We start from the raw sequence: 15,329 nt of genomic DNA, 5'->3' as shown, positions 1-15,329 counted from the left end.
ACAGATTAATGTATGAACAGAAAATGAAAATAATTAATTCAGAATAAATAAAAGTATGTCAGTGTATACAGGATGGATCAGAAAAAAGTAGACTCTCAGGAAAAACAACATAAAACCAAAATGTTAAGGCATTTTGAAAATCTGGTCATATGTGTTTATTGACCATATAAGTCTCCTAGATAGATAGATAGATAGATAGATAGATAGATAGATAGATAGATAGATAGATAGATAGATAGATAGATAGATAGATAGATAGATAGATAGATAGATAGATAGATAGATAGATAGATAGATAGGCTTTATTACAAAAAGCTAATTCGAATTGTGCAAAATAAGTCTTTTGCGAATGGAAGTGTAAGGGTTAATATGAGATCTTTCACCATGGATGACCAGTTCCATTGGTCTTTTACTTGCACGCATAAAACAGGAAGAAATTAATTTCACATTAACCACCTACCATCGATACAAAGATTTCACATTAACGACATGTTTGAGGCTATCATGCCAAACACAAGGGGTTAATGCTGTTGGTGAGGATTCTTTAAGTTTGTTTGGAGCTGACCATTTGAAACTGTAAACATTTCAGTCAGTATATGTAATTCATTGCATCATCTGGGTGTTAGTAGCCATTAAGGTGGCATTATTATTATTATTATTATTATTATTATTATTATTATTATTATTATTATTATTAAGTCTCCTAGATAGATAGATAGATAGATAGATAGATAGATAGATAGATAGATAGATAGATAGATAGATAGATAGATAGATTATTATTATTATTATTATTATTAGTCTTCTCTTCTTTGTCTGTAAGCCTTTGCATTATGTGAATTTATTTGTTTGGATGATTTTTCTTTTTGACATCTTGATGTTTGGTCAAAATTTCTCTCTGTTTTCTATAAATATATATTTTCGATAAAGTTGGAAATAAAAAAGTAAGTTAAGGCAGCACTGCATATCACCAGGAAGAAGTAGTTGTGGCCTTATCATCTGATTTGGATGAAAGTGTAAATCGAGGCGGGTAATGCGATTGAAGGATGAAGAAGACAACCCCAGCCTGCTCCGTCTGCAGCTGATGGTGTGTTCTCTCTGTTCGCCTCCATGCTGTTCCTCCAGGTGCTTTCTCACTGCTTCCAAGTTAGCTGCTGTTCGTGCAGTCCTTCATCTTCCAGACCTCTCCTGGTTCAGGTTTCGGCTGGTTCCACTCATACGGTACTTGAGTACATTTTTAAAGATGGTTGCATGTGATGGAAGGCGAACATTTGGGGACTGTTGGTGGAACCTCTGAAGGACAACAGGGGCACTTTTACTGCCATGAGATTCTGTGACTGGCTCTGTGCTGGGGTGTGTACTGAGCTCTGACCATCCTCTACCAGTAAACCACATGGACTCCCAGATGAACACCAGTACCAGTGCTTATTGGTCTGGTTCTGATTCAAATGACCAAGAGGGAACACCCACATGATGCAGTGGATTACATATGCAGACTGAAATGTTTAAAAGTTCAAAGGGTCAGCTCAAAACAAGCTTTAAGGAGTGATATTTTGCGATTTTTAAAAAAAAAAAACCCTTTCATGCATACTGGTCACCACAGTGGACATATCAACCAACACAGTGGACGCTTGTGCATCATCCCATACACTGCAACTCATACCATTACAGTAACTTTGCTGTTCTTGATAAACCTGATCTGCAGTAACATGTTTGAGTGTAAAAAAAAAAATAGCCAATTATTATTATTTTTTGCTTTTTTAAAACAAAAAGTTTTTTGTTTTTTTTTTGCACATTACCTCCATGAAGTGATTAAAAACTAGTATTAGAGTATGTTAAAATGTGAGAAATCATCAGATTAGTAGCATTAAACATGTTTTTATTTCATAGTTTTCACACAGTATATCAATAAATACATGTTTCTTTGCTTCTAAAATTAAATGCATGGTGTCCAGCTGAGTGGATATTTTTGTGACTCCATGAAAAATAGGTTTGTTTGTTTGTTTGTTTGTTTGTTTGTTTGTCTGTATTTTTCATGCTGAGAGAGGGATAAAAACCACTCTGGAAAAAAAATCTTGATTAATGTTCTCATAATTCATGCATGAAAGGGTTAATGAAATTATGCATTTTTAAACATTTCCCTTTGGTACATAAGGGAGAAGTCAAGGGAAGGTTAACATCTGTTAAAAAAAAAAAGTATTTCAACAATCTACACCAAATTTATATTTTTGGGTATGTAATTACTTATATTTTTAGGAAAATTGTGGGAAAAACAATTGAGGAGTTTTATGAGTGTGAAGGTTTGGAAAGTGACAAAGTTTTGTGCCGTCATTCTGGGTTCATTTTATAAACTCATAAATAAACTAAATTTATTCCAAATACATTGATATTTGACTATTATGTTATTTATGTCATATTCTAAACACACAGTGTTTAAAATTAATAAATGCACATATCTATGCAAAATATATTTGAATATAATGTTAATATTATTTTTATGTTGTAAATATTGTTTTTAAAAAATATATATGGTATTGATAATTGAAATAAAAAATGTTTAATTTGATATTTACTTTTGTTGTCCATCCGTGACGCTGCTATTTAGGTATGATAAAATATTTTTTTCCTCTAACCAATTATTAGGTTGTAAAATAGAGGGTTTAAGGTATACACTGAATACATTTTGGGATGAAAATGTCATAGGAACTTCACTTTTGTGAACTTTGTAATTCTTGCAAAAAACAGATGTTAATTTTTTGTCAATGCGTGATGCAGTAGTTTTTGATATTTTTCATTTAAAGCTATACCGTATGATGTGGCATTTTTACACTTTTCTTTTGTCATCTTAAAATGCTCCTAATGAGTGTGTGTCAAACTAAAATGTAAAAGAAATCCACCAGGTATTGAAACTCAAAAATGTTTAATTCTCATATATTTCTAATAACAGTCTGACCAATCATTTTAGTCGGTCCGAATAAAATAATTGGCCAAACCTGACTGAGCCTCCTGTCAATCATCCATTACGGCCGTCCAGCATCCAATCCATTATCGCCGCCTCACATCCAATATGTGTCCCTCTGAATCTGATGCTTCAGTCGCGCTGCTTCTCCTGTCACTGACCACAGTCTACTGTCTAGGATGTGTATGGATAGAACTGAAATGCACATGTGGAAGGGAATAAATGGATTTATGAACAGAAACGACAACTGAGGGGCACAAACAGGAGTCTGATGAATGAAGGATGGAGATAAAAGTCCGGAAGTCAGCTGTACTGGACTAAACAGGTCTGCAAAAAGTTCAGCTTTTATGACGGTGGGACTCATACAGGTACATGTACATGGTGTCACACAATGTAAGATGAGGTAGGATGATAATTGTATGGACTATGAAACTTCAAATGTCCACGGAAAATTCGCGGAGGCCGCGCGTTCACAGTGCGCGCGCCCATCCCCTGGGCACTGCAGTGAAGACCCTGACCCAGTACTGCACAGACCAGGTCTACTGATGGAACAGGAGCCGCGGGCCCGCGGCAGGTGGATGATGCATCTGATTACTGAGGGAGGGGTCCGCGGACACGCCAAACGGACCGGACCTCCACCTCTGCGTCCTCCTCTGTTTCCATCGCGCATCAGGTGAGAGGAGGAGAGAGGAGGAGGAGCCTCAGTGCTCAGGCAGAGGGAAGGGGGCGGGGCTTTGGAGGGAGGCGGGTTGTTCATGTTCAAACTTTTACTAAGTGCTGTGAGAAATGCCACATCGGTAGGTATAGCTTTAAAAATATTTGAAACAAAATTTTGCTCTTTGAGTATTTTTACGATGGCATTTAGACCTTTCCTATTATGTGTAATATTTGTTTTAAACTTGTCTTTTTCAAAAGTTTTAAATCAAAAAGTAGTGTGCTGTCCATCTGTGACACCTTTGACCTCACCCATAAACTGTAAATGCTCTGCTTGGGTCTGAATTCTTCATTAATTCAGTTCCACAGGTCCATCTTCAACCCTATTTCTGAGTAATGACACCAGAAAGGTCATTTTGAGCGCTGGCCCTTTAAATGCCACTTCACACCCCACCCCTTCGATGTTGTTGTCTGTGCTTCTCTGTCCCTGTCAGTCACTTGAGTTCCTTAATCCAACCAACAACTGAACATTTTAGGTAATCGGCTTGAAGTTTGGACATGTTTTCAGTATGGACTACAACCGCTGCTGCTGACAAACAATTATGGCGTATTCAGAGAAATGTTCGTCAGAAGTCTTGACCTTATATGTGCAAATGTCATGATGCAACAAGTCTTAAAACATAACAAATTAAGATGAAATTAAAACGGGTTGTAGAAATCCACTCGATTTTTGCCAAAATGAATATAAAGATAGCTTTGCAGCACCTGGAGGGTTCAAATTCAAACTTTTTGAACTATTAGGGTCCAAATACACAAATAAATGAACCAAAGACTAATAAAAGTGGGTTTAGCAAAATGACCCTTTAAAGAATCCTCACCAACAGCATTAACTGCTTGCGTTTGGCATGATGGGCTCAAACCTGTCATTAATGTGAAATCTTTGTTTTGATGTCATTATTTTTTTCCTGTTTTATGTCCGCAAGTAAAAGGCCAATGGAACTTATCATCCATGGTGACAGATCTCATATTAACCCTTACACTTTCATACGCTAAAGACATTTATTTTGCACAGTTCAAATTAACCTTGTTCACTGAAGCTTGGAAATTGACCCAGGACACTGGTGTCAATCAAGGGAGAATAACATGTTCAATAAACATAGGACCAGATTTTCAAAATGTCTTCGCATTTTGGTTTGATGTTTTTTCTGAGTCTACTTTTTTCTGATACACCCTGTAGTATTGAAAATGGAACATGAATCTTAAGAAACAATCACATTTTATATTTTTGCTATTTTTGTTGCTTACATTTTGTTTCCTTTCATATGTTATAGGATTTTTGTATTTGTTTATGTTTGTTTATTCTCTTGGTTTCTTTTAAACTTCACATACGCATCCTGCCTCTTTCCATTTTCTTTTTTAGCTGGTTTTCTCCTCCATTTTTACTTGTGAAAACAAATATATAAACACATTATACATCAAAATGAAACGCATATAACATTTATTACACATCCATTCTCAAGTCGGAGGTTAATTTATGTATCGTACCTATTTTCTGCAAGTCAGTTAGTCCATCTGTAACAAAGAGTAGGTTCAAAATTACACGTTTTCCAAGAAAGCAGCTATAAGAATAAGTAAAATACCAATAAATGCTGTCAATAATCTCTTACCTTGATTAACTTCTTTTTCCTCTTTCTCTGCAGACTCCAGAGATGCACATAATCCTAAACACAGTCACACATCAGATCAATACATAAACAAATAAATGTACTATATTGTAAATAATGGTGATCCCAGTCTCTAACTTCTATTTATAAACTTTCTGGTTTTTAACATTAACTGATTAAATGCTGGATCTTACCACTGTGAAAAGCCGCCACAGCAACGAATAGAAACACTGGCACTACAAATCTCATTTTGTCAACCTGGTGTTTTAGTGGAAGATGTTGGGTCAGAGTTTGCTTTGTTACTGTCAGTTTGCAGCCTCTTATACCTTCAGTCATATCACATGTCGTGCATTGACAGGCGGCTCTGGTACCATTGTCCCTCCCTACCTGACAGGACAGCTGGGTGCAACATCACCACACAGACACATCCTTATTCAGCCGCTCAATGGCCTCATTGTGGGTGCCTCAGTCACACGGGCCTTTATTTTGGATGTCAGTATGTCTGTGTTTTTTTTTTCAAGAGATGTCACGCATCCGAGCTGGAAAATTTGTTTATTTCCTTTTGGAACTGCAAATTATTTGCAAATGTGACTCGACTACACATCTTTGGCTTCTGTCCACTATGACATAAACACGCAATTTGTTTTAATTAATTAAATTTTTTGCAAATCAGTCTTGTTTGAGGTCTCTTGTTCAGCAACAAATGAAAAGATAGATCTGAACTTTACACTATTTACAAAATGGAAGTCAGTTTTGCAAAATGAAGCCAATCATAACAGAAAGCAATATTAAAATCATCACTGAACTGAATTGTCTATAGGACTGCAGTTTGTCTTCAGAAGTCAGTCAAACATAATTCATTAGAATTTTAATGAGTGAAACACTAAAACAAAGAAACAGAGCAGACAAAATCAGATCACTTTATTGTGACTGTAAACTGCGTCATCACTTACAACATGGTTTTGAGTCTTTCAGTGTTATTGAACATTGAATTAAATATCCATTTGTAAAATATTTGTTCTGAGTAGTAGAAGTTCAGCTCAATACTCCACTTGTTCTTAGTTTTTGCAGGGGTTTTAGTGTCAAACTATATTTTTTTCAATTAAAGTGCATTATTATTTTCCTACTAAAATTTTGACCAAACTAAAAAAATACAGCTCTGAAAGGCTTTAGAAATAAGTCAAGTAGGTAAAGCACATTGAAGTGGTTTAGGTAAGGACTATTTTGGTAAAAAACAAAACAAAACATGACATCCGACAATGCCCAGATCAGATGAATCACATGTAGGGTGCCTTCGACATGTAGGGTGCCTGGATGTGATTTTCACTTGATCAAAAATAACACAGGTACAAATTATTCTCATCTCATTATTTTAAAGACAAAAGCCAAATACTTTGACATAATTACTCAAGGCACAGAAGATTTCCATAGCTAATCCTGGTTAGTTATTAGTTTATGGTGAATAGAGTCTAAACATAAATAATCGAATGAATACATACTTTTGGTAAGTGACATCAAAATTTTGAGATGTTCCAAAAATCATCTAAGACACATGAAATAATACAAAATGTGGGCCAAATGGTGGCAACACTGGTTGCTTTGACTGATTTCCTCAATTTTAACAGTACCATTTTCACAACAGCGGAAATGCACATACAAAAACACCCTAAAATTACAAAATATAAATGCACAAAGAGGACAAGAAAGAGGAAGACTTACTCATCTACCCTGCGGTGCAGCTCAGTGCACTCTTATAGTTCACAGTGATTCTCAGATTCAGCACAGTACTATGTTACTCCACTTCAAAGTGTAATTTGTGCTATTCTTGATGCCCTTTACTATTACTACTGATGTGGTTTCATCAACGACAAATTATGAATTTTTAGTTGGTTTAATGATGGGTCTAATGATGACATTTAATTTATAGTCTTTCTGTGACCTGGGTCATCTCTAAAAGTAAGAGACATAAGTCAACATTGAGCCACAGGTTGGTCAAACTTATTTGCAAGTGAAAATAAAACACAAACTATCTGTTGTTACTGAAGTAACCGCAGATGTGCGTGCAATCATTATTTTCCATGGAATGAGGAATTAGTACTAACAGTTAAAATTATGATAAACACTTTCACCATTACCTAGTTGCTCATAACATTACTAGCACATTGGCTCTTTGTCAGATATTAGAAAGGATTTTCTGATACCTTATTCTTCATCTACTAGTCTACTAGGTTATTAATTTTCCATCAATAACCTCCTAATTACTGCTTGTGGATACTAAGTTGTTATAAGTGGATAACCGTTTTAATATACTTTTCTCAGTATATTAAGACCATATAATGTGGCAGTAAAGCCAACAGAATTAAGGTGATAATTAATTTACAACAGCTTCCTTATCTATTATCATTAAACAGTAATTACTAGTTAATGGTCTAGTGGTAGGACATGGTATTGTAGAAGAATGCATGGATAAGACTTTTTTCATGACTCACAAGTAAGCAATATGCAGAAAAGCAACAAGTTAATGGTGAATATGTGTATTTTATGTATAGTGTTTCATGTCTGATAGGGCATACTGGTTGCTTGGTGGTTAAAACACATACCCTGTAGTTACTATGGCTGCCGTTTGATTCCAGCTGGAGACACTGATGGTTTGGTTCATGTTTCTGTTTGCCTCTGTGCTTTAAGTCCTCCCAAAATGAAACAATAAATACATTAACCAATACTCTGTGTGATGATATACCTGCGTTCAAAGATGTTATCGAATCAATAAAAGTATAACCAAAACTTTTACAATAAAATCCAAGTTGTGCTGTACTTTAAAGGTTCAGTGTGTGACATATTGGGGAATTTAGAAGATTTACTTGCAGGAAGTGAATATAATATTCATAAATATGTTTTCACTACTGTATGACTTGAAAATAAAAGTTGTTGTTTTATCTTTAGCTAAGAATGAGCAATTTATTTGAAAAAGAGGAGATTGGAACAGACCTCATGTTTTGTCTATTTTACAGTGGGCGGCATCCGGACTGAAGGTGCATTACCATCATGCGGTATGTTACAGTTAATATCCACTCACCTAGAAACCCTAGAACAAAATAATCATGGGCTCTAATAAGGACCTTTCTATGTTTTTGTATAAACCATAGGTGAGAAGTATAGAACTAATCAGTTGGTTGTAACCTGCAAATTCACCTCTAGATGTTACTAAATTTCACACACTGAACCTTCAAGATTATAGAGGTCAGAGCACCACAGATATCTGAAACCCTGATGTGTTTTTATAGTGCAGTACAGGTGAGTGAAGGTACACATTTCATTGATTAGAACTTATTGCTTTTAAATTCAGGTAGTTTTCTGTCCTCAGAGTTCCCCTCGTAGTCGGGTGTGCAGGTCTTCCTGATCAATCTTGCTGGTCTGACCGTGCCAGCGGTGGTGAGCCAGCAAGGCTAAGTTCCTGGCAGAGATGGCGCTCATCTCCATGGCACTTGCCGCCCACTCTACAGCGTTGAGGTAGTACAGTCGGTTATGCAGGATGAACGGCGGGGTCTTACGCTGTGGTGGGTTATAAGTAGGGTAAGCCAGCCACTGGGTCTCTGATACTGAATCCCAGGACAGGAACATGTTCTGTAGTTGCTCCTGGGTCAGTGGCTCAGGAGAAAACACTTTCCAGACTTTAGTTTGACTTGCAGGGCCTGGTTTATAACCAGGGGGAATATGCACAGGGTCCAGAGAGCTCAGGCTGTTGATGATGGAGCCCTTCGAGGCTGTGGTCAACACATCAGACACTGTGAAGTCTGAGGCAGGCTCTGTGGTCCCGAGGTAGGACACATTCAGCAAACCGTGGACCAGAGTAGCAACGGTCTGGTGGTACCGGCCAGGGTAGTGAGAGGGGATTGGAGGGGAGAAACTTGAGAAGGTGATGTCCGACTTACCCTGATGCAGTGGAGTCGCAATTACAACAATGTCATACAGGGAATGTGCAGAGCCTGACTCTCCAACATAATTAACCTCATAGTAGTTTACTGTAGAGCCTGATAAAGACAAAGGTTCACATGAAATACTGAAACAGAAAAATGTGGGAACATGGATCTGACAAAATATTAGTGAGGGAAAAGGAATGGTTCTGTAGGAAAGGTATAATAATTTTAATGTTTTCATTCATTTCTACATTGTTTCCCATAAAGTTGTAATAAAATATTTTTGTTGTAATTAAAAGTAATTAGTATTGTGTGTAACTGAGAAGTAACAAATTCGACAATATATATATATATATATGGGGTTTTTTGTTTTTTGTTTTTTTACCTGTCTTTGTAGGTCGGACCTTGACTGAAATGGAGGTGACTCCAGCTGGAATCAGCTCACTTTTACTGTGATACAGAAGTCCAGAGCACACCCTCTTATTTCCTCCATCTACTGCCCAGAGTCCTGAGTCTGCCCCTGCTAAAGATACTGCTCCTGTAGGAGAAGACAATTTATTTTACATATCAGACTTTACAAACATACTTATTGCATCATTGTATGTTTGATAAATAAATTCAAACTCTTACATGTGGAACATACCAACAAAGCCATTGATCCGGACACTTTGACCATAGTTGACACGAGTGATAGGTTCAACAACATCATTGATGAAGACCTGTGAAAATCCGTCCCCTATCATCGTTTCCTCCAAGGTTTGGTTGACTAAGGTAAGAAAACTATCCCCACCCATGGCATGCAAAAGTTTCTCCACACTGGAGAACGAGTAACCATACTGCTGGTACTGGTAGATCCTGCGAAAAAATTATTTACACAATCATTGAGAAAGTTCAGTCAATTAGCTTTAACTGTAAATGGGTAAAATCTGTGGACTGTGACATTTTGCTGGTCTCACCTCATAAATTTATCCAAAATACTTTCCACCCACATCTGCATTCGAAGAAAGTTGAACCCGTATCGCCAGAGCAGACGCAAGAAATTTACAATAAACCAGTCACTTTCCTCAAATGTGAGCTCTTTTCCATCAAAAATGGCCATTTTAGATGAGACATCCTTCCTTGGAGGAATACCTGGAAAACACATAAACCACAAACTGGATTCAAGTTTCAAATAATTAAAAATGGTATAGTTCAATTTACATTTGTATTGTAATATAAACAAACAACAGACGTGTTATTACAAAAGTGCTGACATTACCTAATTTATCAATAAAGTGCTTCATGTGTAGGTTCAGAGGATGGATAATGGCACCTCCTGTTTCATACTCATAGTCTCCAATCCTCACTGTTGCTAGTCTTCCACCAATAGCATTGGGTTCAAATACATCGATCTTGACCCCAGGTCCAAACTCCTGCCTCAGGTAATATGCTGCCGCTGTGCCACCGATTCCTGCTCCAACTATGGCTTTAGAAACACAAAGATAACCAGAGTAAACCAAACCTGCAACAGGCTCAGATAGACTCCTTCTCAGTCCTCCTGTCTTTGATATTTACTCCATGTGAATACTGTATGGAAGACAAGTCTACATTACAAATCTAGTGTTTTTCTTTCCCATTCAACAGGGAGTAAGAGAAGTGATGAATGGAAGAGATGGCTGAAGAGAGAAGGTACAAGAGAAAAATCCTGGGACACTGGACACAAACTGTTATTTACCACGTAATAATTTAATAAATAATTGGAGCATAAATAAAGATTTTGGGTTATTTCATATTTGATATATACAACTTAACCTTAGTATTTGTTAGCTTTAGTCGCTGTTCATCTGCAACTTGGAACAAACTGTGGGATAATTTTAAACTTTTTATTTTAATCCCCTTATCATATTTCACTTCAAACTGTTGTTGTTTAACTTAATTCATGTCATTTGCATTTTATTGATTAACTATCCTCTATGTTTTATTATTTTACTGAATTGGTTTATCTTTTTTTTTTTAGTTTTTTAAAACTCTTTTATATTGAGAGTCAGGCCTCAGTAACTTAACTGATTTTGAATTAAGGCTAAATTAAATGAATGAAAACACTGGTTTCTCTGGGAAGACAAAACTTTTAAAGCGGCATCTTAAAACCCAAGTCTAAGCTCCTGAGTCAGAATTAGGTATACATTTGTCAATATCATCTGTAAATCTTTGAAGAATATAATTGATTCAATCAAACCTTGATCGCTGCATAAAGAACCATCATAAATGAGAGGATGTGGCAGGAATCATGGTGAAAAACAAGTACATCTATTTATGGACAGAACCAAACTTGTATGGTTCATCTATTCATGGATGCTTTAAAACAGTTTGTTTTCAGTTTAATAATAAGTGAATATTGTATGAAGAACTAAACAGATTCTCCCATGAACATATGAACATGAACACACTGGATTTACATTTTAGGGAGAACTACATCTGACCTCTGTCTTGAACTTAACTGCATCAGGTTTTCTTCTTGCAGTTACTGTTGTTAAGTGATTTTGATTTCAAGCATTATGGGATGAACTTACCTATTTTTTTGGGTTGCTCTTTCAGCTCTGGAGCTGAGGCTAAACTTCTTCTCCCAGTCTGCCAAAGCCCCAGTAACAGCAGAGCTCTCAGTGACAGGGATCGTAGACTCATTGTGGACGTCTACAGCTATGCACCAAAAAGCATCTGTGCAGGTAGAATAAATACAAAGTTCAGAGAGTAAAGAACAACTGCATAATAATCTAATGGTCAAAGGTTACACTGGATCTCAGTCATATAGGAAAACAAAGCATAACGCCTATCAGTGTACAGCTGGGTACAACTAAAAATACTATTTCTATCTGTCCACATTATAACTACAGTCATGTCAGTCAGTAAATAAAAACTTTAGCATGAAAACATTCAGGGTGACTCACTCTTTCAGAAGTAACTGAGGAAGAGCTGTGGAGTTTCACTGTAAAATAACTTTAAAATTTGCTCAAATGTCCACTGTGACCACCACGACAGAAAACTGAAAAGTTAACAAACACCACAATTACAACCGAAGAAACAAAAACTGACTAAACTGGTTCAAAAGTTGTTGAATCACGTCGTCGCTCAACGCACAGCCTCACTTCCGCGAAGGATAAGGTAAGTTCTTCTTTTCTTGTTTATTTGGTGGTCGGCAAACAGTCTGCTGGTGCACTACCGCCACCTACTGATATGGAATATGAATAGGACCAGGTGTCCGCATACTCCTCCATTTGTGCATATAGGACTGGAATATTAGGATGTACAGTACAGGCCAAAAGTTTGGACACACCTTCTCATTCTTCGCATTTTCTTTATTTTCATGACTATTTTCATTGTAGATCCTCACTGAAGGCATCAAAACTATGAATGAACACATATGGAATTATGTACTTAACAAAAAAGTGTGAAATAACTGAAAACATATCTTATATTCTAGTCTCTTCAAAGTAGCCACCCTTAGCTCTGATGACTGTTTTGCACACTCTTGGCATTCTCTTGATGAGCTTCCAGAGGTAGTCACCTGAAATGGTTTCCCAACAGTCTTGAAGAAGTTCCCAGAGATGTTTAGCACTTGTTGGCCCTTTTGCCTTCACTCTGCGGTCCAGCTCAACCAAACCATCTCGGTTGGGTTCAGGTCCGGTGACTGTGGAGGTCAGGTCATCTGGCGCAGCACTCCATCACTCTCCTTCTTGGTCAAATATCCCTCACACAGCCTGGAGGTGTGTTTGGGGTCATTGTCCTGTTGAAACATAAATGATGGTCCAACTAAACGCAGACCGGATGGAATGGCATGTCACTTCAGGATGCTGTGGTAGCCATGCTGCTTCAGGTTGCCTTTAATCTTGAATAAATCCCCAACAGTGTCACCAGCAAAGCACCCCCACACCATCACACCTCCCCCTCCATGCTTCACGATGGGAACCAGGCATGTAGCATCCATCCGTTCACCTTTTCTGCGTCGCACAAAGACACGGCGGTTGGATCCAAAGATCTGAAATTTGGACTCATCAGACCAAAGCACAGATTTCCACTGGTCTAATGTCCATTCCTTGGGTTTCTTGGCCCAAATAAATCTCTTGTGTTTGTTGCCTCTCCTGAGCAGTGGTTTCCTAGCAGCTGTTTGACCATGAAGACCTGATTGGCGCAGTCTCCTCTTAACAGTTGTTGTAGAGATGTGTCTGCTGCTAGAGCTCTGTGTGGTATTCATCTGGTCTCTAATCTGAGCTGCTGTTAATTTGCGATTTCTGAGGCTGGTGACTCAGATGAACTTATCTTCAGCATCAGAGGTGACTCTTGGTCTTCCTTTCCTGGGGCGGTCCTCATGTGAGCCAGTTTCGTTGGAGCGCTTGATGGTTTTTGCGACTGCACTTGGGGACACATTCAAAGTTTTTGCAATTTTCCGGACTGACTGACCTTCATTTCTTAAAGTAATGATGGCCACTCGTTTGTCTTTACTTAGCTGATTGGTTCTCGCCATAATATGCATTCTAACAGTTGTCCAGTAGGGCTGTCAGCTGTGCATCAACCTGACTTCTGCACAACACAACTGATGGTCTCAACCCCATCAATAAGGCAAGAAATTCCACGAAGTAACCCTGATGAGGCACACCTGTGAAGTGGAAACCATTTCAGGTGACTACCTCTGGAAGCTCATCAAGAGAATGCCAAGAGTGTGCAAAGCAGTCATCAGAGCTAAGGGTGGCTACTTTGAAGAAACTAGAATATAAGAGATGTTTTCAGTTATTTCATACTTTTTTGGTAAGTACATAATTCCACATGTGTTCATTCATAGTTTTGATGCCTTCAGTGAGAATCTACAATGTAAATAGTCATGAAAATAAAGAAAATGCGAAGAATGAGAAGGTGTGTCCAAACTTTTGGCCTGTACTGTACATGTAACCTTAAAACAGACTTCAGTTGGATCAATTCTTTACGTTTCGTACCATCTTTTCACGCTTGTTTTTTAACATCGCTTTCCTGTTGGTACAGAGGGCACTGAATAATTACCTGTTCTTCTGTTTCCTGTCTCATAACAAGTACATGTACCAGTTACAAGTAAATCGTATGATCCTGATGTCTCCATTTTTCAGTCCTGCCATTTTTAGCTCCGCCAAGGAGGTTATGTTTTTGTCTGCGTTGTCTGTCTGTGTGCAAGATAACTCAAAAAGTTATGGACCGATTTGGATGAAAATTTCAGGAAATGTTGACACTGGCACAAGGAAGAAATGATTACATTTTGGTGATCAGGGGTGGGGTGGGGCACTAATCTGCCTTAGCAGAGGTCTGCGCTCTACGAGTGCTTTTCTAGAAAAGAGAGCGCAGATCAGTGCCAATCCCCCCACCACCACCAAAATGTAATCATTTGTTCCTTGTGCCAGTATCAACATTTGCTGAAATTTTCATCCAAATCCGTCCATAACTTTTGAGTTATCTTGCACACAGACAGACAGACATGGGGGGGGGGGGGGGGGGGGGGGGGGGGGGGGGGCACTGATCTGCCTTGGCAGAGGCCTGTGCTCTCTGAGCGCTTCTAGTATTTTTCATTTTTATCATTCCTCTTACTTTCTGCTATTGTGGTATTTCCTTTTATTACTATTTTAAACTCTGGTGTTATTATAAGTCTTTTTTTTTTTTTTATTTTGACATTGTGACAATCGAGTTTCACAATAAAAGCCTTCAACAGATCAAGTGGACTTAATGCAGCCATTCTGTATATAGCAAATATTTTGCATTAACGCTATGTCACTGAATTATGGATTAAATCAAATATTTTATTTTTTTTCAGTGCAAGCTGATATTTCTTAACTAAACAAACAAATAACTATTCATTTTATTTAAAAAATGTCACTGGTGTACATTTAAATATATAATTTAATGAAAGTAAACTGAAATGCATGAGTGTTGTTACTGTCTGTTTTTTTTTTGTTTTTTTTTTGCGTTTTGCAGTTGCATGTCCTAACTAAACAAAAATAAAAGAATGGAATTGGGAATTACTTCACTTTCATTTGCCCACAAAACATGTTTTAATCTAATAAATTAATTTTTTCTAACCCTGACCATATTTTCAGGGAAAAACACCTAAAAAGACATACCCAAAGTAAATGAAGAATTACT

At 37.4% G+C, this 15,329-nt stretch overlaps 1 protein-coding gene across 1 annotated transcript; it reads right to left on the bottom strand.

Moving 5' to 3' along the window:
* Positions 1 to 6,174: 6,174 nt before the first annotated feature.
* On the bottom strand, positions 6,175 to 12,346 carry pcyox1 (prenylcysteine oxidase 1). The gene is made up of 7 exons (XM_030150602.1): positions 12,119 to 12,346; positions 11,744 to 11,888; positions 10,453 to 10,659; positions 10,151 to 10,325; positions 9,838 to 10,049; positions 9,580 to 9,732; positions 6,175 to 9,308 (listed from the first exon to the last, which is right to left on the bottom strand). The coding sequence occupies exons 2-7, from the start codon at positions 11,853 to 11,855 to the stop codon at positions 8,638 to 8,640; spliced, it is 1,530 nt and encodes a 509-aa protein (XP_030006462.1). The 5' UTR covers positions 11,856 to 11,888; positions 12,119 to 12,346; the 3' UTR covers positions 6,175 to 8,637.
* Between the last annotated feature and the right edge of the window lie 2,983 nt (positions 12,347 to 15,329).

Source organism: Sphaeramia orbicularis, chromosome 12 (genome assembly GCF_902148855.1).
Source record: "Sphaeramia orbicularis chromosome 12, fSphaOr1.1, whole genome shotgun sequence".
In the NCBI taxonomy this organism is placed as follows: Eukaryota; Metazoa; Chordata; class Actinopteri; order Kurtiformes; family Apogonidae; genus Sphaeramia; species Sphaeramia orbicularis.
This window is presented reverse-complemented; position numbering and strand designations above follow the sequence as displayed.

Bases quoted from the DNA above. Each gene is read 5' to 3' on its own strand.
- pcyox1 (XM_030150602.1), bottom strand. From the start codon at position 11,855: ATGAGTCTACGATCCCTGTCACTGAGAGCTCTGCTGTTACTGGGGCTT. The intron at 10,660-11,743 runs GTAAGTTCATCC...GTGTTTCTAAAG, and splicing joins AGAGCAACCCAAAAAAATAG to CCATAGTTGGAGCAGGAATC. The intron at 10,326-10,452 runs GTAATGTCAGCA...TGTGTTTTCCAG, and splicing joins GCACTTTATTGATAAATTAG to GTATTCCTCCAAGGAAGGAT.